Genomic DNA, 25,411 nt, shown 5'->3' on the forward strand with positions numbered 1-25,411 from the left:
TTGGTTCTTACGGGAGGCCTCAGTCATCTGGCCCCAATATTGAAGCGAGCGAGCAGAGGATGTCTCCCGAGTGGCACCCCGTCAACCAAGGCGTGGCAAGCCAAAGAGCGACCACATAAACCTTGAGAGTGGCGGGGCATGTACCTGTTGATAATTTTTCCTGCAGGAAATCCAGAACTGAAGCAATCTGGCAGTTGACCGGATCTGCATTATGTACAACACACCACCTTTCAAAGACACCCCATTTGTTGGCATAACTCTTTCTAGTGGAGGGAGTCCTAACACTTAGAATGGTCCCAATAACGGCAGGCGAAAGCCCAGTGTCCCTCAGTTGGTACCCATCAGGGGCCAAACATGAAGATTCCACAGGTTGGGCCTGGGATGGAATATCGTACCCTCCGCCTGAGAAGATCCCTCCTCTCCAGAATCGCCCATGGCGAGCCGTTGAGGAGAGAAATATCTCCAAGAACCATACTCTGTTCGGCCAACGCAGCGCTATCAGTAAGAGGCAAGACCCTTGCTGGCGAACTCTGGCTAGAACTCCTGGGAGCAGAGCCACTGGAGGAAACGCATACAGGCGCATTTTGGGCCATGTGTGCGCAATCGCATCCAGACCCAGGGGGCTGGGTGACTCAGAGAGAAGAGGAGACATTGCGCTGTCCGCTGGGCGGCGAAGAGGTCCACCTCCGCTTCATAAAATCTGATCCAGATCTGTTTTACTACATCTGGGTGGAATTTCCACTCCCCCATTGGTAATTTCTGTCCGGACAGTAAATTTGCTCCCACATTCAGATGCCCTGGAAATGTACACTGCCCTGAGTGACAGGAACTTTTCCTGGGCCCAGAGAAAATCTGCCTCACTATTCTGTACAGATTGCGTGAGTGTAGACCTCCCTGGTGATTTTAAGTAAGAGGCTGCTGCTCTAGCACTAGGACATGACAGCCTAGGACATGACAGCCTCTCAACTGAGGGAGAAAGTATTTCAGGGCCAGAAATACATATTTCATCAACTTGAGGCAATTGATTTGCTAGTCAAGATGATGCCTCCCCAAACCCTTGGGCTGGACGATCACTTAAGACCGCTACCCAGCCCGACAGGCAGGCGTCTGTCGTTAGCATTATGCGACGAGAAGACGCACCAAGAGTGGGACCCAAGGTGAGGAACCGGGGTCTGAACCACGTAGAAAGGGAACGAAGCTACAGCGCGTAACCCTTACCATAAACATGGATTTTAGAAAGTACACAAAGCGTTCAGCGCGTGACTTACCATAAACATGGATTTTTAGAAAGGACACAAAGCACCCAATGCGTGCTCTTGCCTCTATTTGCCCTTGGGGAATTTGAGCCACGAATGAAGTGGTCTCATGTGCAAAAGGCCCAGAGGGATCCCTGTGGACGCAGCTGCCATGAGACCTATCCTGACCTAGCCAGATGTTGCTTTAGGGTGTTAAAAAATGGTCTTGACAAGCGGGGGACAGTTGTGCCCCCGATGGTGACAGAGTCCCATTTAAACCCCAAGCACGTTGGAGAGTGAACGCTCTTCTTAGCGTTGCAACTCAACCCCATAGAGAGAAGCGTGGATCGATATTGATGTCGAAAGCGCAAGCTCCTGAGACTGTGCCAGTATCAGTCAATCGTCTATGTAACATGGCTAGGTCGAATGGAAGAACCCGATATTGGTAGGCTTCGCCCCCAAAAGCAAACCTCGGGAACTTCCTGTGTTGTGGCAATATTTCTATGTGAAAATATGCGTCTTTAAGATCGACCGTGAAGATCCAATCATGATGTTGAATTTGCAACACGATCTACTTGATAGTTAGCATCTTGAACTTGAGCGTTCTGACGGAACGGTTCAAGCCTCAAAGATCTAAAAACAGACGCAGTCCCCCATTTCTTTCTTGTGACAGCAGATGCGCATACTTCTGTTTTATGGTAGTGGGAACACACCGTTAAAACGAGGAGGGCAACATATTCCTTTTACTGTCTTTAGGACACAAAAAGAGATACTCGGCAGTAGCTTTCACACTGCCAAAGTCTCTTAAAGGGTACCAAATTTAATACTTCGAATTGGGGGAATGTTAAATGTTCTGTGTCCTGGGCGATAACAGGAAACAACAGAACCTTCAACATTTCGCTGGACACCGCTACCCCCTGAATCACCAAAGGTGGCAGGGATGTAACAGTGGTTTCGTGAGGGTGTCAGGTAGGAGCTGATTGATGTATTTTACATGCCCAGGGCTCGCAAAATCGCCCGCCCGACGTCCCGGGGCTATTGTGTTTTCCAGTCGGGCAACCAAAATGCATAAACGGCCTGCCCGACGGGCTATCTGAAATAGTGTTCGCTTCAGTCTTGTTATAATCAGATTCAGCGCGTTCTTCGTCTTCAATCCGCAGTGGCGCCGAACAGAGCGCACGTCAGAAACCGAGGACAGGATGTGTGTGTGTGTGTATATGTATCTGAGCCTCATTGGTCTGTCACTACTCGTCAATGTCAGAATATTAGAGATTACCAATCAAATCAAAGTAGGCGGGATTTATATTCACAGAAGCGGCTGAGCGCGAATTTGAGCAGAGCGACTCGACGCTTCAGTTTACGGTCAAGTGCGATAAGATGTAAGTAGCTAAACTAAATATTTCACAGTTTTTTTTTTAGGTCATAAATGTTAAACAAATGACAAATTATCAGGCAAACGAATTTACTTGTCTAATTTCGCCATTTTGAACTGAAAATAGGCCTTTGTAACGTGACTCATGTAATGTAATTCGTTTACTGTCATTGTGAGGGGACGAGAAACAAACAAAGCCGTTTTCATCTTGTTAGGCACAATATTAATAACGAATGTGTACATGTTGAGAATTAATATAGTACAATTTGTAGCCTTCAGTAAATTAAAAAAGTTCAGCTTTAGGAGGGGAAGAGACAGGGCAAGATGAGGAGACTGAGAAAAAGAAAGAGTGATGGATAAGAAGTGAGAGCAGTTATTGACAAATCTACTGCCCGCTGACATGGTTTTAAAGCTATTGTTGTCCAATTTTTTTGCCATTCAAAACATCTTAGAATGCACATATGTAGATAAGAGAAAAAAATGATGATAAAACCCTGCCATCTGCATGTTAATGAAACTAGTTAATTGTGAGCGAGCGTTAGACCCTAACCCAAACTGTTACCTTTTTTTTTTTTTTATCATACCCTCATTGGGGGCTGAGCCACAGACAGATTCATGTTCCATACTGGTCACACACATTTCACTTCAGAGAACCAGATGTATATTTGTATTGGTGATTCTAATTTGATTATTTCATATCCAATTGTTGATATTTGTGTTTTGAAAAAGTTTTTGATTCATGTTTTGACTCCTAACCAATTTTCTACATTAAAAATTGTCTTTTTTATGTGGGCTAGTAAAATTAATTTCGGGCTACCAAAATCTGAAGAGTGCCTGCCCGAAGGGCTACCAGCGATTTAGAAATTTTGCGAGCCCTGATGCCCTATCCCGGAGGGGCACACCCCCACAGACCTGGGACAAAAAACTCAGGATTTCTGTCTCTGGTATATTATGAGGCTGCTGAGCGCGACAAACCGGTCCCCAGTCATTACGAGGGGGAACGCAACTCGCCACACTCTGCTTTTGAGCCCTCTTTTTTTTTTTTTTTTTAATCAGATCAGCCTGGTACGTCTGCAACACTGCCATAGTGTGCAGAGCAGCACCAGTCTGACCCCCACCAGCGTGGATGACATTATACACGGCTTGGTGGGGAGTGCTGACTCCTTAAATGACGATGAGCCACAGAGAAGAGATAGCCAGCGAGCGTCTCTTCGGACTGGCGCATCATCGTATGCACATGCCCCCATGATAGTCTAATAAATTGACGTCAAGGGCACAAAGAATAAGGTTTTCCCCATGCACGAGTTAACGTCATGGAGATCCTCAAGGAGGACAGTCTAGCTGTAATCTGGCCACTGCACGAGTCACCAACTCGAGTAACCTCTCACACGCTTTATCATAACGAGAGAAGTGCTCGGAGTCGGTACTCTCAAAGTCCATCATAATATATATATTTTTTAGATGGCTTTTACAATATTTAATCCCTCAGAATTAAATGTGGCCAAAGAACAGCCAGACAATAAATTATTACAAGCATTTGATATATTGCATTGAATATCTGATTTCTCATCATCATTCAATTCATCAGCAATAAATACAGCCAAATATCAATCAGACACGGTCTGGATGACAGGCTGTATTTAAATCTTTCATAAGATCAGCCTGGTATGCCTGTAGTGTACAGCGCAGTACCAGCCTGACCCGCTGAAAATGCATGTGATAATACGATCCCAGGGGAGAGAAAGCTCGCGCGCGTCTCTCCAATCTGAGACAGCATCATATAATCGCGTGCCTTTGCACCTGCGATAGTCGAATTGGTCGACGTCGAGGGCACAAAGACACGTCATGTATAAATATATATATTATATTTACATCTTTATTTATAATCTTTGAGTGTCTTTTTGTTGTGATCAGTGTAGTCTGGCCACTGCACGAACGATCGCCCCGAGCAGTTCTCCTTTTATTATCACGGGAGGAACGCTCGTAGGCGGCAAACTCACGAGATTAAATGTCCTCTGCCCGAGCCGAAGAAGCGCCGAGGCACGCTTCGGTAGTCAGGCAAAAGGACATCGCGATCTGGAGAGAGAGCGAGCGAAAAGGACGCACCCGTCTCTCGCTTCTCAGCCAGATCGACACGCGAGCCCCACAATCGCATTGTGGGTGCCACCCCTTTGAAATAAGCAAAGCGAACGCGAAGCACTTTAACTGTGAACATTCCACTGTGCTCGAATTCACCATGCTCAAACGCAAGGGCAGCATGCTCTTTTCCAAACAAACAAAGCAGTAAGCTTGTGTATCCAGTTCTGACATAGGACGAGAACATGGAGGGACACAGCGCTTACTCCGTCGACACATTTCTCTTTCTCCTTTTTAGATCGTAGAGAGATGAGAAAGAGAAAATCTGCACACTGTCAGTGATAAACTAAATAACTCCTAACAAAGATCTGTAGTAGATAGAGAGGAGATAAATGCTTGCACACCAAACACAGAGAGATCTCTGAAGACAAAAGACCTGACGATGCACCTGCGGCTCATCTAATTATAGCCTCGCGTCGCGGGTGCGCGCCGTTGACGTCACCGACCGAGGCTATATTACTTCCGGTCGATTTCATCGACGTGTTTACACACTATATTCACAGCAGGTCACGATTAAAGACGTTCCCAATGCGCTAAGCAGCGCAGCATCGATTGTAGCTTTCGAAAGGGAACTTCACTGGGCGGGGCTAGTTAGTTAAAGTTAACTCTCTGTTAACTTAACTTCATCTGTGTTAAAGCGATGTAGATTATAATGTAATGCGTTTTACAGGGGCTTTTTTGAAGTTGTGTTTTGTTTAATTTTACTCAGCAGCAGGGTCAGATAGGGTCAGACGCCTGTCCCGAGATAACTCAAATAGAGTTCGTCAGCTCCAGTTATGTATCCAGCCTCTCATGGAGACTTCAGATGCCCCAACGCCTGTGATGAGACGACTCGACGCCTGTAAAGAGACGACCCAACGCCGCCGATATGTTATGCCCTAAATTTCATGATTAACTAACTGTATTTTTGTATGTATATTTTTGAAATGCATTTTCTGTAAAGCTGCTTTGAAACAATGTGTATTGTGAAAAGCGCTATACAAATAAACTTGAATTGAATTGAATTGAATACACACACACACAAGCCATTGCATGTCATTGTGAACAGAGCTCCGATAGTGGCGCTGAAATTGGAACACATACTGTAAGTCACTTTCACCGTCGAGATTCGCCTGTCGCAGTCGTTTGTCCCCTCGTGTGTCAAGCCCATCACTCGTGAGAGAGTCAGTCAGTTTTTCAGATAGAGCGGTGACATTAGCATCATAATAATCCCAAAATTCCGAGCAATCCACTGATACTAAATATGTCCTTATTGATCACTGTGGGAGGGATGAAATATCGAGGCGAAGTCGAGCTGTTTTTTACCGCGACGTCTCGGAGTGAAATAATGATCGGTGATCAGAGCTCTCAGCAACGGGGAGAGGGAGGGTCGTCTCCGTGCCAACGGCTCTGCCCACAACGCAGAGGCGAATTGCTAATGAGCTACTGCCGCTCTGCTGAAGCGAAGTCCCAGAAAACAGCACAGGTTTTGAGATTTTGGCTAAAAATGGCATAATCATAATTTAAAGACCACTGGGAATGTTTCAAAATAGCTCATAATATTAATCGGAGTGGGACTTTAACTTTCCTAATTCATCTCATCATTTGCGTTCATTGTTGACGTCTGCTAACAATTAGGAACAGATGAAAATGTCTATAAATTAGGTGTGATTATTGTAACTAGTGTCGTTGTTATGCCATATACTGCCATACCAAATGGATGCAATTAAAGTTAGAGAAATAAAAAACTTTTTGCAGGATAACCAATATCCTGATAGCTGCTCAGGAAAGGAGCGCTATTATATAAAGAGAAGATGTGAAATTTTCACAATGAAAGGTATGGTGTATTAAGTTGGTCTCGCCATAAAAAGATAATACAACTGTGACCTTTATTTACTAATATAACATTATTACATTAGATGGAGAGCTGCATTACATCTGCAGGAGAAAAAAGGACAAGAGACAGCATTTAGCTAAAGTTGTCCTTTCACCCGAGGAGGCGCACAATGTCTTTATGGAATTTCACGCAGGCCCTCTTGGTGGACATTGTGGAGTTGAGAAAACCCACAATGCCATAATTATTAGATTTTACTGGCCTGGCATGGAACAGGACATCCGCAAGTGGGTAAGTTAATTGTTAAAAAAATAGTTTTTTTTACTACACTAACTCAATTAAAATGATCATGGCCCACCTCTCTTCTTTCAGATAGCTCAGTGTCAGGCTAGGAAAAAAATCAATAAAGGAGAAGGCGGCTTACAATCCTATAGTTGTATGTATTAAAATGCAAATATAACAAACTTCTAATTCGTAATAGCCTTAGTCCTGAATGTTTAAAACATTGATTTTCATTTCAGGTCACAGAACCACTGGAATTAATTGGGATGGATCTGATTGGCAAGTTAACTCCAACTGAAAATGGTCACCAATTTGTGATGGTTGACTATTTTACCAAGTGGTCTGAAGCCTATCCTCTTAAAACAAAAAAAGCAGAAGAGGTCATGGGGTGCATCCTAGATTTTTTTTTTTTTACAAATTTGGAGTACCGCAGCATCTTTTACCAGATATGGGAAGAGAGTTTGTCAACAAGGTTGGTTCAACACAAATCAAGTCAAAATAATTGGATATAACCATTAGAAATATTTGGTCAATCAGGTGGCCAGGGGCTGGAGCGACTTACTATTGTTGCTACAATCCTCCTCACCCTGCAACGCTTCCATCACCAGCCAATCCTCCTTACCCTGCAACGCTTCCATCACCAGCCAATCCTCCTCACCCTGCAACGCTTCCATCACCAGCCAATCCTCCTCACCCTGCAACGCTTCCATCACCAGCCAATCCTCCTCACCCTGCAACGCTTTCATCACCAGCCAATCCTCCTCACCCTGCAACGCTTCCATCACCAGCTAATCCTCCTCACCCTGCAACGCTTCCATCACCAGCCAATCCTCCTCACCCTGCAACGCTTCCATCATCAGCCAATCCTCCTCACCCTGCAACACTTCCACTTCCACCACCAGCCAACCCTCCTCACCCTGCAACACTTCCACCACCAGCCAATCCTCCTCACCCTGCAACGCTTCCATCACCAGCCAATCCTCCTCACCCTGCAACGGTTTCATCACCAGCCAATCCTCCTCACCCTGCAACACTTCCACCACCAGCCAACCCTCCTCACCCTGCAACACTTCCACTTCCACCACCAGCCAACCCTCCTCACCCTGCAACACTTCCACCACCAGCCAATCCTCCTCACCCTGCAACACTTCCACTTCCACCACCAGCCAACCCACCTCACCCTGCAACAATGGCACAAACACAAATGAACCCAGGCCCACAAACTACTCACTCTTGCTCCCCAGACACCTGTGTCAACATATTCTGAAGAACGAGGTAAAACAAGTGGTTTGGTTATATTTCACTGTGGCTCAGAATTTTACTTTGTATGTATTGTGCTTATTTTAGTGATACATGCAATATGGGAGGGCAAGAAACAAAAAGTGCTGTGGAGTAAAATGGGCCCCTACAAATTGTACACCAAGAACCTGATGGGTCTGGCACCAGGCAAATGGTTAGAAAGTGATGTAGAGTTGCATTCTCAAACCAATCCAATAGCCTTTATTTTGATTCTTTTTGTAAATAGGTTGTGAATGTGTAGAAAACCAATCTTCAAAAACGATTAAATGTTTCAGGAATGAAACGGCCATATTTAATCGATTCAAACCATACGACTGCAATCTGGAATGCAAGCCAAAAGGGCTTGAAAAGGTTTTTGCATTCAAACACTTTAAAGTGTTTTAGTATATTGACAGTTTTTAAAACTGCTATTGTATTGTTTGTAGCTTGATCCATCCAGGTATGATGTTCTTTTCGGGGCTGTTTGTGTCAACGAAAACCATTGGACGTTTATAGTAAGTAACTTTCTAAACTGACACAGAAGTAGATACATGAATAGATGGTAATATAGACTTAAGATTAATTATCTAATGAGAGTTAATGTTTGTTTTAGGCAATGTTCCAAAAATTGTCCAAATCCATATATATTGACCCTTTTGGTGCTAATGAATCAGCAATTTCCAAATGCAAGGATGCTACACGGCAAGTATTGTATGCAAAGTTTCTTAAAACGTTGAAGTATCTGTTTTATTTTATGTATTGCAGCTTAATGATGAGTTCACTTGCACACACTTCAATTTAATAGACATTTCCTTAGGATGAAATGTCTGAACCTTTCCAGGTGGGGATGCTACTCAGTTGTGCATCCTATCCAACAGGATTCCACATCATGTGGTGCATTTGTTTGCAAAGTAAGCTTTATGTACTGCATTTTTATAGTCTTTATTGATAAAACATAATTAATGTATGGGATAACTGCTCACATCAGCTAGCAGAGCTGCTTCTTATGGAGGAAGAAATGACGTTTTCAAATGAGGGAGGCGTTATTTTTCTGCGACTGGAAATTGCAAAAAGGCTTTTAAGAGAAACTGGTGAGAAATAGTCCTTTACATTTTTATAGCCTTGACTACCTTTATTTAGCTATAAAGTTTTCTGGGCATGCCATAACTCCCTCTACATATTATAGATGACCTTTCACAGCTCTGTCGTTCGTGTGGAGAGCAGCATATGCATGCAGGCCAAACCGTGCAATGGGTAAGAACAATTTATAAATATACATTGCAAAACACACACTTAACATGCAACTTATTCTAATGTTTGTTCTTCCTTCCTTAGATTGAATGTACAGAATGTGCAAGGTGGTACCATTGGGACAGATACAGCTGCCCTGCATGCATGCATGTAGTTAATTTGTCCTGCCTCATTTTTTTTCTGTTATTGTTGCTTCAATATATGTTATGTATATGTTTCCTGAACATTCCCCTAAATAAATGCTGTGGGTAGTTCACTGGATCCTACCTGTCACATTTTGTTCTGTCGTGTTTGCACCTGTTCTCATTATCCTTAATTAGTTTACCTTCTTCCACCTGTGTTCAGTTAATTATCATCACCTGTTTTCAGTTCATCAGTGTTAGTATTTAGTTTCTTTGAGTTCAGTCAATCTTTGTCCGTTCATGTCGTTTATTGGTGTGTGTTACCCTCCTGCCCGTCTGTACCTTTTGAGTGACATTGTGAGTAAATGTTTATATTGAAGCTCTTTGACTCACTAGTCTTCTTCAACCTACACCAAACCGTGACAGATGAACGGACCTCTCTGATCGAGAACTGCCTGGTTAATCCAGAACGGGAGCCTCTTCCTCACCGCCAGCGAGCCCGAGGCGCCCATGAAGATAACGCTGCTAACACCTATCTAGTTATACTTCCCAGTGTGTTGTCACAAACAATGAGAAACATATAAAGATATAAACATTTCATTCTAAGTTGTTTCTGGAATGATTCGGTAGATCAGAAATCATAAACAGAACAAAGCATGAATATGAAAAATACTTTCGGTAAACCAGTACAGTAAGTAAAAAGGAATATAGAAAATCTGCAAAGTAAATTTTTAGACAAAAATAATAAATAATGAAATGACACCAACAATAAAGAAACTTATATAATCAGTTCAGGGTTGTAGATTCCTTAGCAAGAATGGATTCACTGCACTGCATTAATCACACACAGAAACGAGATTCATATTTAAACATCTTTTTGTGGCTTCATATTTAGATTCATAAATAAACGTCTTTTTGCGGCTTACAGACACTACTCCATATCGCGATTAGAACAAAGCATATAAGAATAAAAAACTTACTACTAATCCTCAACTGGATCCATTGCTCCTCGAAGTGAAACCAGCACTTCTGAGGTAAGTTTCCCAGGATTATTCCTCACAGCCTCGTAAGATGACATAGTACATTCATCTGATTAAACTTGGTGTGTTTTATCGAGCTGATGTGGCCAGTTTGCATTGCATTTGCATCGCGCCGCTCTCCATGGTCACATTAAAAGATAACGAGCTATAATGAGCTGAAATGAGAACTCACTCTTTTTATATAGATTACATAAACAGAGAATATTTGTTTTAGTTTTTAATTAAATAATTTAAAAGTACACACTTAAATGACTATAAAGATATATTGCTCATGCCTGGGTGAATAGTATTCGCTGAGTTTTGTATATGTTTACAGACGTGCACTAGAAAAAAAGTTAACGGACGGAGTATTTTAAAGGGATAGTTCACTTTAAAATTAAAATTCTGTCATCATTTACTCACCCTCAAGTTGTTTCAAACCTGTATTAATTTATTTCTTCTGCTGAACACAAATAAAGATATTTTGAAGAATGTCAGTAACAGGGTTGCCAACTTCGGGACTTTGGCTGGAGTGAGACTTTGTAAAATTTCAGTGCGCGCGAGCAGAGACAATTTTTGGTAACCCTAATTTTAAAAATGTCAGACCTTGTTTACTTAATATAAACCCATATTTATGCAACAACAAAAAAAAAACGAATAGAATGGGAACACTTTTTCAAAATGTACAATTAAAGGGGGGGTAAAATACTTAGTTTCAGTCAATCTCATGTTAATCTTGAGTACCTATAGAGTAATAGTGCGTCCTTCATATCTCCAAAAAGTCTTTAGTTTCATCATATTTATAAAATAAAAATACAGCTTTCCGATTCTATCCGGAAAAAGCCGAGGTCCTTGATTCTGGGCGTGGGCGGAGCTATAGAGTCAAGCGGGAGCATCCACAACATACAAACTGCATCCACTGTTCCAGTAACACTGGGTTCTTTGGGAAGCTGAACAAGGTAAACTTTCCCTCACATCCCAAAACACACTTTTTTACAGACATTCTTGACATCAACCATTCCTATTTAGCGCTGCTGATGATGATTTCCGGTAGTAGCGCGTCGATGAGCGCGGTCTTTCTCTCCTCTGGTCGACGTGTGCGTGAACGCGCTTTTCCGAGAGCAATGCTCATATAAGGAGTTCCACTCTGGTCTACGTCATTAGATCTACGATAGAAAAAAAACAGCCGAAACGTGTTGCAATCCTGTTGCAATCATACGTGTTGCTGTATGATTTTCAGCACAGAAATTCTCTGTTATTCGTTCAAAATAACTTTTCAAACTTTGGCCATTATTAGCATGAGAATCCATCTCTTTAACACTGTAAACAACTCTGAATACATGAAACACCATTGTACCCCCCCTTTAATTTATTGATTGCACTAAAAAAAAGATAGATGTGATTAAATAACAAACATGTAAAACAACAACATCAAAACAATAAGAAATCTCAAAACAAAAGGGACACATAATAGTTACTCCACCTCACCAGAAACCCACAACACTCAAGTTTCACAAATTAGGCCTGTTGTGCCACAGTGGTAGTTGGGCCTGCTTCACTACCTCTGCTGGAGGTTTGTATCTGAAGCAGGGTTCAAGGCTGCTCATTTTCATTGTCATTGATGACAGGGTGCTGTCATAAGTGACAGTCTGTTCCTGGTGTCAGTCTTGTTTAGGCCAATAACTGAAAAGGTTCGCTCAGCATCCGCATTTGAGCAATGTTGGGTAAGTTACTTAAAAAAAGTAATTAGTTACTTCTCACAAAAAGTAACTGAGTTAGTAATTGAGTTAAATCATTACAAAAGTAACTAATTACCAGGGAAAGTAATTTCGTTACTTAAAAAAATAAAAAATACCATCAATATTAAATATGTTAAATGAATGCAATGGACACTAAATAGAACAAATTATTATTATAAAACATTGTATACACTAACAAAAATGCTCTCGATATAATAGTGAACAATGTACCAACATAAATAATAATAATAAAATATAATATTTTGGGGTTTTATTTTTATAACCTACAGGTCATCATCAGAGGTTATTTAAGACAAATTCTAGTCGTGTTTGCCTCACGTGTTCACAACCGGTCAAACATAGATGTTTTCTTTGAACGTTCCCTGCGTTATTTTGGAGTTTTATTTTATATCCTTGTAAACTAATTACAACGCTGCAGATTATACCAATAGGCTACAGAGATCATCCTAATGCGGAAATGTATATTTAATTTATAACAAACTATATTATGCTCGCCTTGCTCGGACACACTTGATCTCACTCGCGCACTGTCGAGCGCGCTCTCGGACAACACTCTCGGCACAGACTGAAGGCTACGTCTGAAGTGACAAGGCACACTATTTTATTATCTGCTTACCTTGATTGTCATCCAAACTTTCAAATGCGCATCAGCGGCTCCGACTCCGAACGCTCCGAACTCTCTCTGAACTTCTCACACGCAACTGACCGATTTCACGCGCAAAGGTTTTCAGCGAATCAACGATCAGAAAATACTGCCGTGAGAAGGTTGTTGGCAGATGTTACAGCTGTGGGCTCAGCTAAACTCCTCTCCTGTCATTAATACACTGTGGTCTAGTCAATAGTCATCAATATAAAATTAACGGTTTGAGAGGGGAGAAAAATGGATTTTGGCGTGACATGTCTTGCCTGTGCGTGAGAGCGTGAGATTGATGCTGAAAGCGTGAGTATCACGCCAGATGCGTGAGAGTTGGCAACCCTGCAGTAACCAAACAGTAGTCTGTACCCATTGACTTCCATAGTAGGAAAAAAAAATACTATGGAAGTCAATGGGTACAGACTACTGTTTGGTTACTGACATTCTTCAAAATATCTTTCTTTGTGTTCAGCAGAAGAAATAAATTAATACAGGTTTGAAACAACTTGAGGGTGAGTAAATGATGACAGAATTTTAATTTTAAAGTGAACTATCCCTTTAAGTCTATTTTGCTGCTATATAAATAAAAAGCGAGCAAAACGCGCCGGCGCGTTTGCCGTCCCCAGAGAGTTAACACACAGATTTAAACACAGATTATGATTTCACTTTTCTAAATTTAGTTAGTGTGTAATGTTGCTGTTTGAGCATAAACAACATCTGCAAAGTTACAACACTCGAAGTTCAAAGCTAAGGGAGATGTTTGCTTTTAAAGAAATCGTTTAGGATTACAAGAAACGGCTAGTAGGACTACATGACATTCCTCCCGGGTTAGTTACATCACTAAACCTAAAATTTACATAAACCCTGTCTGCCTGAACACGATTTATAGATTATCAGGACAGAATATGCTATTCAATGACTAGAAGATAACTACACATGAACTACATAAATTCATCAACTAACCTTTCAGAAACATCCTGTTGCATTCTACGTGTTGTCACTTCTTTAGTCTCACCATTATTGTCTAACTTAGGTTTGATCATAAACATTGACATTTTCAGTGAATGTCTTTTGTGAGGTAAAAGAACACGAGCTCTTGAAGCTCCGCCTACTGTGCTGGGAGCTGCAGCTCATTTGCATTCAAAGGGACAGACCCAAAAACGGTGCGTTTTTGCCCACCCTCAAAAAGTGACAACTTTAACAGGCTATATAAAAATATCTGTGGGGTATTTTGAGCTAAAATTTCTCATAGACACTGGGGACATCAGACACTTAATTACATCTTGTGATAAGGGCATTTTACCTCCCCTTTAATGCTCTCAAGGTTTTCCCAACATAAATTAAATAAATTACACATTCATTTATTTAATTACATTGGATTAAATAGATCATACTTGTATAACGTGTTCCACCAATAATGTGATTTAATACACTTTTTTTTGTAGAGAAACGTAACATTTTTGCATTGTGCATTTTGGAAAGTCCACGATGTACAATTGCAATATGGAAAACACACTTGTAAATCATCACGCATGACATCTCACTAAGATATTTGCAAAAATGTTATATCTCTAGTCAGTAAACAGGAGGATTTTTAAGCTAAAATAAACCAATATTTATTCACAATAGATTTGATCTGGAGACTGTTAGTATAAATGAGAATATAAGTTAACCCTCTGGGGTCTGAGGTGTTTTCTGGGTCCTGGAGGTGTTCTGACATGCTCTAACATTTGTGTTTATTTCTGTTACTTGTGACATTTTCATGGCTAAAGTCTTATTACACTGTATTCAGCACAAACTCTTCTACAATAATATGTCAGCAGCATGTATGTAAAAGTTTGTAGTTTTGAGATAATAACATTTATGCGTGGTTTGTGAAAATGACAAAAAAAAAAGTCACTGACATGAGGTCATGAAACCCAAACTGATTATTTCTACACAAGACTTTTGAAAATTGTATCACGTAGCCTAGAATATTTGCTCCAAAACTATGTGAAAATCATCCTGAATACTCATTCAGATCAGACAATATATTGATTTAAAATTTGTAAGACATGTCTTGTGTAAGAAAGCTTTATGCGAGTAGGCGTAAACCACTCATGAATATTGAGTGTTTCACACCTGAGAGAGACAAAGAGCCTCCCATAATGGCCCTATTAGGAGCTCTCAGGTCCTATGATGAGGAACTTTGAACAAAGAATGAGGAGATTTTAAAAAGAATGGCTTTTTGATTGTTTGGATTTATTTACAACACAACAATCCAAATATACACTACAAATGGCAAAAAGGCGCATTATTTAATACACTGAACTAAAGAATTAACCAGTCACATACATTTGTGCCATTCCTGAAACATAGTGCATACCTGTCATTTCCCTGGTGTTTGATTTTTCACTTTACCATGTTCTGCTCGTGTTGAAGTCAACAGGACTATACCTAAAAAATAAAATAAAAACTGTGAACATGCTGATATCAAGAGAAACTAGGGCTGCATGATTTTGGGAATACATTTTAGATTTGTTCTGGTTAAAATTGCTTTTTAAAATTTATAAAATACACACACATTATATATATATATATATATATAAACACCAGGTTTGTTGTGCCTTAGGCATACGTGCAGGGCTGCATAAAATAATAACAATAGTAGGTTATAGCAGGCATAGTTAAAAAGGAACTCTTCAGTAAGACTACACTAGAGAAAAATATATTTATTATCATATGTTACTTCAAATGTTTACATCGATATGACGTTACATCGATATGACGTTATGAAATGAGATTGGAGTAAAAATAAGAAGCATATGTTTGGTGCGTTTTGCGGATGAGGACAAATTTTTCTGTCCGAGCCCGGCCCGCGTCCGATAGGCATAAATAGATATTTTTTCTCATACTAATTACACATGTACGTTTGTTTGTGTGGAAAGCATTTGGAAATGTCAACAGATGAGCGCATCAGCGTGCAGAGCAACAAGGCTCTTAACACCGGCACGCATGCACGTGTTTCGTTGTCACGGCTACATAAACAAATTTCCGCACACAGGAAGACAGTTATGGAAATATTTTACATGTATTTTAATCACAAAAACGAACGTTTGCATCAAGTGAAAGCATCAGGCACATTGGCTACCTACATAACAAGCTGTTTTAAATGTAAAATGTTCAATGCCGCGGTCAAGGCTCGGGTCAGGTATATCCATCCTCTATTTCAAACACAACGTGACTGAGAACATTCACTGAAGCATCGAGCAACAGTTCGACTGCAATGTGAAGTTTATGCAACTAACTAATATAATTCAGAATTATTTCTTACCTTAAAGTAACACTAGGTTACTTTTCTTTTTTTTGCTCGCGGGGTCCCCCTACAGTTGGGAAACAGTATTGTCCTCTACTACTGTCGTAAACTCTGTCATGCACGTGCATTTGTTGACAACCATGATAGCCCTGAACACTGTAGGAGGAGTTCACATGCAGGTGTTCTGCTTGCGTCGCGTGTGAAATGTCTTCATCCAGGTACAGTGGCATATATTTCAGCATGTCATGATATGAATATAATTTCATGGGTTTTATTTTTTTCAAACGACAAATGATCGCGATGCTCACGTTTACAAGCCAGCGTCATTATAGTAGCCTAGTCTATTGGTTACCGTTTTACTGAATCTAATATGATACTTCAATGCAATGTTTGAGTGGTAGATATAATAACCATATATCGTCAATATTACAATATCAAGCTACCATAGATGAATCTGCAAATTTTACAAATCGATTTGCATTATAGCTTGTTTATTTGTTTACAATAAACAAATAAACAAATATCACAGACATGTTAGGTATCCTAAAATATTATTTTGTACATCTTATATATTTACTTGCAAGAATGTAGCCCCTATCAAACTTGTACACGACCTTTAGACATAGGCTTTCATTTGATATTTGAAAGTCCGCATCGGCATAGGGTTGCCACCTTTGATTTGTGAAAAACCGGGACACTCAGATTATTATTATTTTTTGGGGTCTGAGTTGTAGGTTGTAAATAGTATTTTCTTTGACACTGGTGGCTCATCCGACTTTGTTGTGTTATCCTCATAGAAAGTGGTTATCCTCCTCGTCCGTCTCTCTCCCCATTTCACACAATAGATGTAAATAGACAGTTTTTAAAAAGCTAGCTAGCAACTAAACTCACACTGTATCATCTTTGATGTGTGTTGATGCGCGCGACCGACCGACCGACAGCACAGGCAGTTGCTAGGCGATAAGTTGAGCTTCCAATCAAATAAAAGTAAACGCCTGGCATTGGCCAATCCACTGTTTTACCCGTTTTTACCATGGTTTTTACCCGTTTACGGACACAGGATTGGATGTACTGTACACAACTATGAAGGAAACACAGTAACAGTAGACGGAAACGGTTTAATTTGAAACCAGGAAATTCTACTTTAGAAGTACATTTTCACAAAAAAACGGGACAATTCGTGTCCCGGGAAAGAATAGGAATTTTCTGGGACTGTCGCTCAAAAAAGAGAATAATCCCTGGAAAACCGGGAGGCAACGCGCACCCCTCCTCCTCCTTCAGCTCACGCCAGCGAGACAACGCTGGCCCAATGTTGATCCTCGTTCTGCCTTTAATACGATCACTTTCTCGTTTCCTCTTGTTGCTTTCCTCCGACAAAACCTTTGCTTTCTTGCTGTTCTGTCTGCTTCGGCTATGACTATAACATTTGGCAAACAAACGCTAGTTTGGCTCGCACGTCCGATTTTAAGGAAGTGGGGGTGGTGGTGGAAGTGACGTATATGCCGTAAAGCAGTCGAATTTTGTAGTTCTCTTTGTTCGCCGGTTACTACCCGAAACCCGAAGTTTAAAAGTACAATTAAAAACGCTACAGACCCCGTCAGGCTATGGCAGACGTGTCATTCAACCTATTGTAAGTCGATGTACCATCACAAGAGACTTGGAAATATATTATTAAGGTTGAAAAGTAACCTAGTGCTGCTTTAAAATCTTTCTTGTCTTCAAATCGCGTTCTTCTTCTGGTGTAAATCCAATAATCTCACAGCGTGTCTTCCAAACTCAACGACTGCAGAGGACTGATAAAGTTTGGCGTCGCTTTGTTGTGGAGGTAATGGGCGCGTTTGCGTGACGCATGGACGATTTGCATCTCTATGTTTTGTGGGTGTGGTCACATTAAAACTAATGAGCAAGGGTTAGAGAACCTGGATATCTTGTTGGTTTTATACAAATGACTTAAACAGAGAATATTTGTTTTCGTTTTGAATCGGATCATTTAAAACTACACACTTAAATGATTATAAATATATAGAGCTCACAAATGTGTGACAAGTATTCGCTGAGTTTTGTTTATGTTTAGAGACGTGCTCAAGAAAAAAAAAGTTCACGAGACGGAGAGGCAGAAAGCACACCCTGTTTAATTTCTTTATTTTACAAAAGCACAACGTTTTGTTTTGATTGTAAGTGGACACATACAAAAGTAGACATCTCACAGATTCTTTTTTCACATTTATTAAGTCTGTATGACCATATATGACGGAGTATTTTAAGTTTATTTAGCTGCTATGTAAAACAAATCGCGCAAATCACGCCGGCGTGCTTGCGGCAACAGCCATTATTATGAGTTGACCTATATCTGCTGAACGCAATGTCCAACCATAATGAAACTTGACACAGAGACAACATGACATTCTGAAGAGACACACACCAAGTTTAGTCAAATTTCGCCAATAGGGGTGATATAATTGAAAAAACACTAAGGGCGCTTTCACACTTGGTTCGATTGCCTGTTCCGAACCCGAGTTCGATTGCTCCCCTGCTGTGTTCACACTATATTATTTGTATAAGAACCGCGGTACGCTTGCCATCATCAAGCTGCAGCTGGCGCGTAATCGTGTTGCTTGGTAACCGGCGCCGCTATGAATGAAAAGGCGTCAAAATGGATAGAATTGCTCGCTTTACATTTGTTCTTCTTTTTTTTTTAAACCTTTGCTTTTGTTTTCAAAGAAAAGATACAGAAACACACTTGCGTCTGTCTGCCATAAAAGTACTAAAATCGTTCCAAAGACAGCGGGCTGTCCGCCGAAGACAATTTTTGCGGAGGCAACAGGCAAGCATAATTCATCTCTCTGCTTGCAGTGCGTCAATCCCGCTTTTCGTGAAGGTAAGAGACACACGCGCACTGACGACTGTCCTGTCGACCACATTATACATTATACGTCATCAATAGTGGTTCACTTTCCGTGATTTGGTACGATTGCATTCATATCAGCAGCGAACTGTACTGGAGTTTACATGAACCGTACTCCAGACCACCCTTTTTAAGTGGACTCGAGTACGGTTCGCGGGTGCGCATGTTCGGAAGACAGCATTCACATCATCCAAACGAACCAAACTCTGATGTTATTCAAACCCGGGTGCGCACCAAAAGTGCTAGTGTGAAAATGCCCTAACTCTGCAACCATGTGATCAATGAAGTTTAAAATTGGTATCTATCTTCTTTGGTGGAGGTGCTAACATATCAGAGTGGCCTCTGAATGGCCTACCATTAAAAAAAGTATATATTCATACATTGAGTGAAAATGTGTACTGAATTTTGTGAAAATAGACCACAAGGTGATGCTATAATGAGCAACTTTATGTTTTAGCTATTAACTTCACAAACGTGTTTAATTGAATCACAATTCTTATTTCATTGCAAAATTCATCTAAATTTTTTTTTTACTTTTTATGCGTTTTGGCCGTTCATTTACACGACAACAGCGTTCTGGGTGCCTGAAAACGCAAACTTTTGAAAACAGGTTTCAAAGTGCAAGTTTTTGAAAACGGTTTCCGTGTAAACAACAAAAACACGAATCTCTGAAGACGATGACGTCATCCACATGCATATTACGTGTTCAGTCTATAGTGTTTCATCGCCATCTAATGGCCTGGCAGCAGAATACAGAGTTTTAGTCCTTTTCACGGATCTGTGTGAATGGGGATCGTTTTGACCATTTTAGCATATCGTTGTCTTGTAAAACGTACCTGGCCATTTCACACTGCAAGCGTGAGCAGCTCATATTTTTTCGGTGTGCATGTTAACTAATGAGTGAATTCACACCAGCATTAGGAGTAGCGCGTGAGCAGCAGTGAGTATTTTTGCTGCGCTGCTCACGCTCAATTAAAGTGGAAGCACACTTTTGATGGAGAAAATAAAAATTTCACACAAAGTGCTCAAAATGTACAGAATAACCATGTCTAGTGTGTTTTAAAGGTTGTATCAGCGATTTCAGGCCCAAAAAAAGCCCAAACATAAATGATCACATTCATTTAATCTTTCCTATCCGCTAGCTGCCCGTCCCACAAGCAGGTCGTTAAAAAATCGCGTCTCTGTAGGCAGCCTAGGTTCTGTGATCTGCACACAAAAACAATTGGTTTCAACCAAAATAAATAGTGTTCCAACCAATCACCGACAGGGGCTGGGTGTTGTGAGGTTTTGCGCTCGTGCACGGCTGCACACGAAGTCGGAGCTGAAGAAGAAGCCAGCGTCTATCAATGAATGAGAAATTGAACATGGCTGAGTCAATCCCCAAGAGGAGGAAGAGGATTAGGGCGAGGGAATACCATCGTGTTTATTCCAAGACACAAATAATTATCGGGAAAGCTTTTGAAAGGTGGAGAGAACTTAAATAACTTGTTCTTGTTTCTTCTGGACAGGTGAGTAGCTGCTAGTGCTGACTTTTTTGCATGTGAACTGTGTGTGAAAATATCCTTCTTGAAAAGATATGAGTGAAGCTCGACTAAACTTGGGTAGCTCTAGCTAACGTAGGCGACATTATGCTTCTTCTTCAGCTACGAATTCGCGTGCAGCCGTACACAAGCGCAAAACCTCACAACACCCACTACTCCCTGTCGGTGATTGGTTGGATTGTACATTATAAGCACTTTGAATTAAAACATTTTTTTTACTTGTTTAGTTGTACCATTAAAGAAACTAACAACATCACTCCATGTTCCAGCAAAGAGGTTCGATGACCTCTTAAGAGAGACATTTCCTCAATTAAAAAAAAAAGAATATGAGTTCTGCTGGGTAGATCGCCACAGAACAGTGCATGTTTTGCCGGTTGAATTAAGGACACCAAGGAACATCAAAATGTAGGCTGACATAGAACGATCTGCACTTTATTTAAGGCCAAAGGTGAGACATGAGAAGAGCTTGAGAAATTATCAGTTTGTTTTATAGTATTGTCTATAGCTGTACTGTGCTCACATGAAATCCATGTTTATGTTGTTTTTAAGGTGCACCTTGAGGATGCTGAACCTGAGTGCAGTGTTGTCATGGAACAGGTTTGCTGTGTCTTCCATTTTCTTGACATTTTACAGTTGCCAATAACAACAGAATGTCTGATCCAGGAGCACTTCCAGTTTTAGTCGTTTAGTCCTTGAGGACAGTGATTCAGAACCAGAGAGCAATGTTATACAGGTTGTTGTTTTTTTAATTTCACAATGGGCCCTTTTGACTTTCAATTTTTGTATATTACAGCTGTATATAACTGGCTTGTTGTACTTCTTTCTGTCATTGTGTCACGGTTTGGGTTTTGTTTCTTGTTCTGGTCATTGTCATGTTTCTGTCTCTTGTCATGTGATTCCCTGTTTGTCATATGAGCCTGCCATGTGTCTTGTCATTAGTTAATCGTCTGATCATTGTTCACAGGTGTTCCTTGTCTTGTAATTAGTCTGTATTTATGTCTTGTGTCTAGTATTCAATGTGTCATGTTTCTTATCCAGGGGCCTGTTTCAGAAAGGAGGTTAAGTAAAAACTCTGAGTATGTTAACCCTGAAATGAGGGAAACTCTGGGTTTTCCGTTTCAGAATGGGAGGTAAATCAAACCCGAGAAAGCAGAGTAAGTCAAGCCCGTTTCTGAAAGAGAGGTAACTTATACTCAGTTACCATGGTAACTTACTCTGTGAACCTAACCTGGTCGGGAGCAGGTTTTCAGTAAACCCAGAGTTTATTTCGGTCTCCTCCCCATTTTTAAAGAGGAAGTGGTATTTAAACACCTCATTCATTCTTTCGGTACATTCATTCATTGCGCACATTTCAGTCACGCAGAGCGGATCAAATTAATGAATGAAATGGCATGTCCTTTTATGGACAATCCTGTGGATGAAGAGGCTGCATTAATCCGTAGGGAGTTACATTTTACGTTGGGAGAGGATTTTGAGGCCCAGAGTGGATTTTTTGTCATATCCATATTCATTTTTATTTGAGCGGAACCGTTTTTCTTTACAGTCAATTAGATACATCCATAATCTCATCCATCCTTACATCAGAAATATCAGCCATTGCGGCACGTGCTCTTACATCCGAGCAGATGCTTTGCGTTGCATTACGTTTCTTGGCAAATGGTAGTTTTCTGTATAACATCAGGGATGCAGAACATATTAGTAAGGCTACTGTTTGCAGAGTTGTAAGGAAAGTATGCCTCGCTCTTAAGCGCTTTTTGAGAATTTTTGTGCTGTTTCCTGGGCACAAACCCATCAGAGCCATCAAAGAGGAGTTTCACAGGATTGCAGGTCAGTGATGTATAAATCGGTTTAAATGAGCTAACCTGATAAATGACGTTCAGTTAAGAGCATCTTGCTGCGACCCCTGGAAGTAAACTAATAATTAGAATTCCTTTTAGGATTTCCGAATGTGGTTGGATGCATTGATGGCACACATATTCCCATCATTGCACCTTCCGAAAATGAAGCTGACTATGTCAACAGGAGGTCCATCCTCAGTATTAATGTGCAGGTACACTGACAGCCTACTATTTCCTAAAGACTACATCACAATACTATAACATGTCTGATTCTTTGCACTGTCAAGATCATATGTGATGCTGCACATCTCATTACAAATGTGGAGGCCAAGTGGCCCAGTTCTGTTCATGACTCACGAATGTATCGTGAGTCAACCCTGAGCAACAGACTGGAAAGGGGTAAGTAAATGCACGTATTTCAATGTATGCACTACACACTTACAGGGAAACTTCTATGCTGCTCTAAAGCAATGTGATCTTTCTTACAGGAGAGATTGATGGCTTTCTGCTGGGAGATAGGGGTTACCCATGCCGACCAACACTAGTTACCCCTTACCCAGAACCTGAACCAGGCCCCCAGCGCCGCTTCAATGTGGCACACTGCAGGACGAGAGCCCGGGTGGAGATGACCATAGGCCTGTTGAAAGCACGTTTCCAGTGCCTACGTCACCTCAGGGTAACCCCTGAAAGGGCCTGCAACATTATTGTGGCATGTGTTGTTCTCCATAATATTGCAATAATTAGAGGGGAGCAACACCCTGCCCTACAAATACAAGACCCAGAGGAAGACCCCATCAACCCGGCAGATTTCCAGGATGGAAGGGTAGTCCGGGATATGATATGCCACAATGTCTTCTCAGATTAATACACATTATATCCACCACCACCAACCACAAAGTAAAATAAAAATGAATAAACACAAAATCACAGCAATTTATATGGTGTTCTTTATTGCCTACACATTCAAAAAAAGAAAAGAGAAAAGATTTTAATATATTTTCAATACTTCTTAGAATTCACCTGTGACCATGCACTCACCTCTAGCTTTAGTTTCAGAATCTCGATTTCTAGATCTGCCTTTTGGATCTGGCGGTCCAAGTATATAAGTTCTTTGCCGTTTCTTTCTATCTTTTTAATAAGAAGAAGTCTATATAACTCCTTAACTGGCAACTGAAAATACAGTAGATTACAGTTACATCATGTAGTTCTAAAATTCTACAGAATTAAACTGTGGCATTTACTGAAAATCACTGAACTGTGTTCATCTGTGCACCAGAAGTTGATGGACCGTCCTCCTGCTGTTCTTCCACACTCTGGGGGTGAGAGATGTCCGTTTATACTTGGATATAAACTTAGATTCTATAGGCTACTCCACATAAAAAAGGTGAAGAAATGTGAATGTGTAGATTGTTTGATAGACACATACTATTAACATTACCTCTGTAGGCCTCTCTGTGGCAGCAGAAACGGTTTCTTCATCCCCATCATCCTGTGAAGATTAGCATTTTAGTACACTTTATAACACTATTTGTCATAATTTCTGTTGTGTTGAGTCGGCTACTTACAACTGCCTGTGGTTCTGTTGGGACAGGAGGCTCCAAAAGACAGATTTTACCATCATAATCTGTTGGGACCAACGAAAAACCCATCCCAAAGTAAAATAAATGGAAAGATCACAAATAGCCTATATAAAAAAACACATAGGTAGACCTCATACATTTTATGAAGGCACTTGAATCTTCAGGAGTGACTGGCTCTGATGAAGTCCCTCCAGGAATTCCCTCAGCCATTGGCCTTCCAGCATTCAGGCTCAGGGCCATTTGTCAGAGGTGGTGGTGCAGGTCCTCCCCCCGTTTTGCGAGCCTCTGCCTTCTTTCTGTTGGCTGAGTAGTCAAATGAGAATGAACATTTAGACCTAGGTCAAAAATGCTGCTGCACTGCTAGACACTAGATGCTATTTAGTTATTTAATATGTCAAATGTTTGTAAAGTCAGGTAGACTACAAGCATGATATGCTCAAGCCTTACCTGATTGAATTACGTTTTTATATTTCATTTTCAGCTGCTGCCATGTTCTTTTAACACCTGCAGGATTGCACCTACAATCATGTAAAATTAGGTTGAATAACATGCTCTTCCAGTTTCACCTCTGATATTATAACAGTTGGGCAAGTTACTTGTATTACTAACTAACTACAAATTACATCTTCAACAGTGTAATTAGATTAATGTAATAATTACTATCTCCAGAAAGTATTGGTCTACTTATTACTAATTACTTTCTAAATCCCATATCAACATCAACCACTTGAACAATACAAGGAGAGACAAGAAACTGCACTTTTAATGCTTTCAAATAAACATTATACAATTGCATGAATTATTCTTGAAATATCTTTTAAAATTTGATGTTAAATCCACTATTATTTTATACAGAATTGCTTTATAGTCTATGCAGCATTTAATGCAATTACATTTGATTTGATTTACTTTATTAATCCCCAGGGGGAAATTCATATGTCACAGCAGTACAAAAACACAATGAATAAATAGACGGCAACAACAACAGACAACATACACACAACAACAAGTCTTGTTCTCAAGTATCCTTTTTACAAAGCATTATGATTATACGAACAGGATAAAAAAATAAATAAAAAAAGTATATCATCTTATATAACACTGATTATAAAATCTAATTGCGGTTCTGCCTGGCAGGCTCTGTTGTGGGTAGTGTGTTACCCACTTTAGAGGAGATAGTGCAGGATAGAATGATTGGGAAACTTTCTCTTATGACTAATGACTGTCATTAAATCTGATGTCATTACATCAGATTTTACTTTAAATTACGGAGTAATCGCTTTAATTAAAGTACAGTTTTTAGATTACTTAGTAATTAATTACACACAACACAGTATAAAAGTAATTCAA

The 25,411-nt window shown here is 40.5% G+C and overlaps 1 protein-coding gene across 1 annotated transcript; it reads left to right on the forward strand.

Annotated features, from left to right (window-relative positions):
* Positions 1-22,232: 22,232 nt before the first annotated feature.
* LOC306998938 (putative nuclease HARBI1) lies at positions 22,233-23,346 on the forward strand (the record flags this gene model as incomplete). Its single annotated transcript, XM_079613336.1, has 4 exons — positions 22,233-22,470; positions 22,581-22,693; positions 22,769-22,880; positions 22,970-23,346. Exons 1-4 carry the CDS (start codon positions 22,269-22,271, stop codon positions 23,344-23,346), a joined length of 804 nt encoding a protein of 267 aa, XP_079469462.1. The 5' UTR covers positions 22,233-22,268.
* Between the last annotated feature and the right edge of the window lie 2,065 nt (positions 23,347-25,411).

Source organism: Phoxinus phoxinus (genome assembly GCF_949152265.1).
Source record: "Phoxinus phoxinus genome assembly, chromosome: 5".
Classification (NCBI taxonomy): domain Eukaryota; kingdom Metazoa; phylum Chordata; class Actinopteri; order Cypriniformes; family Leuciscidae; genus Phoxinus; species Phoxinus phoxinus.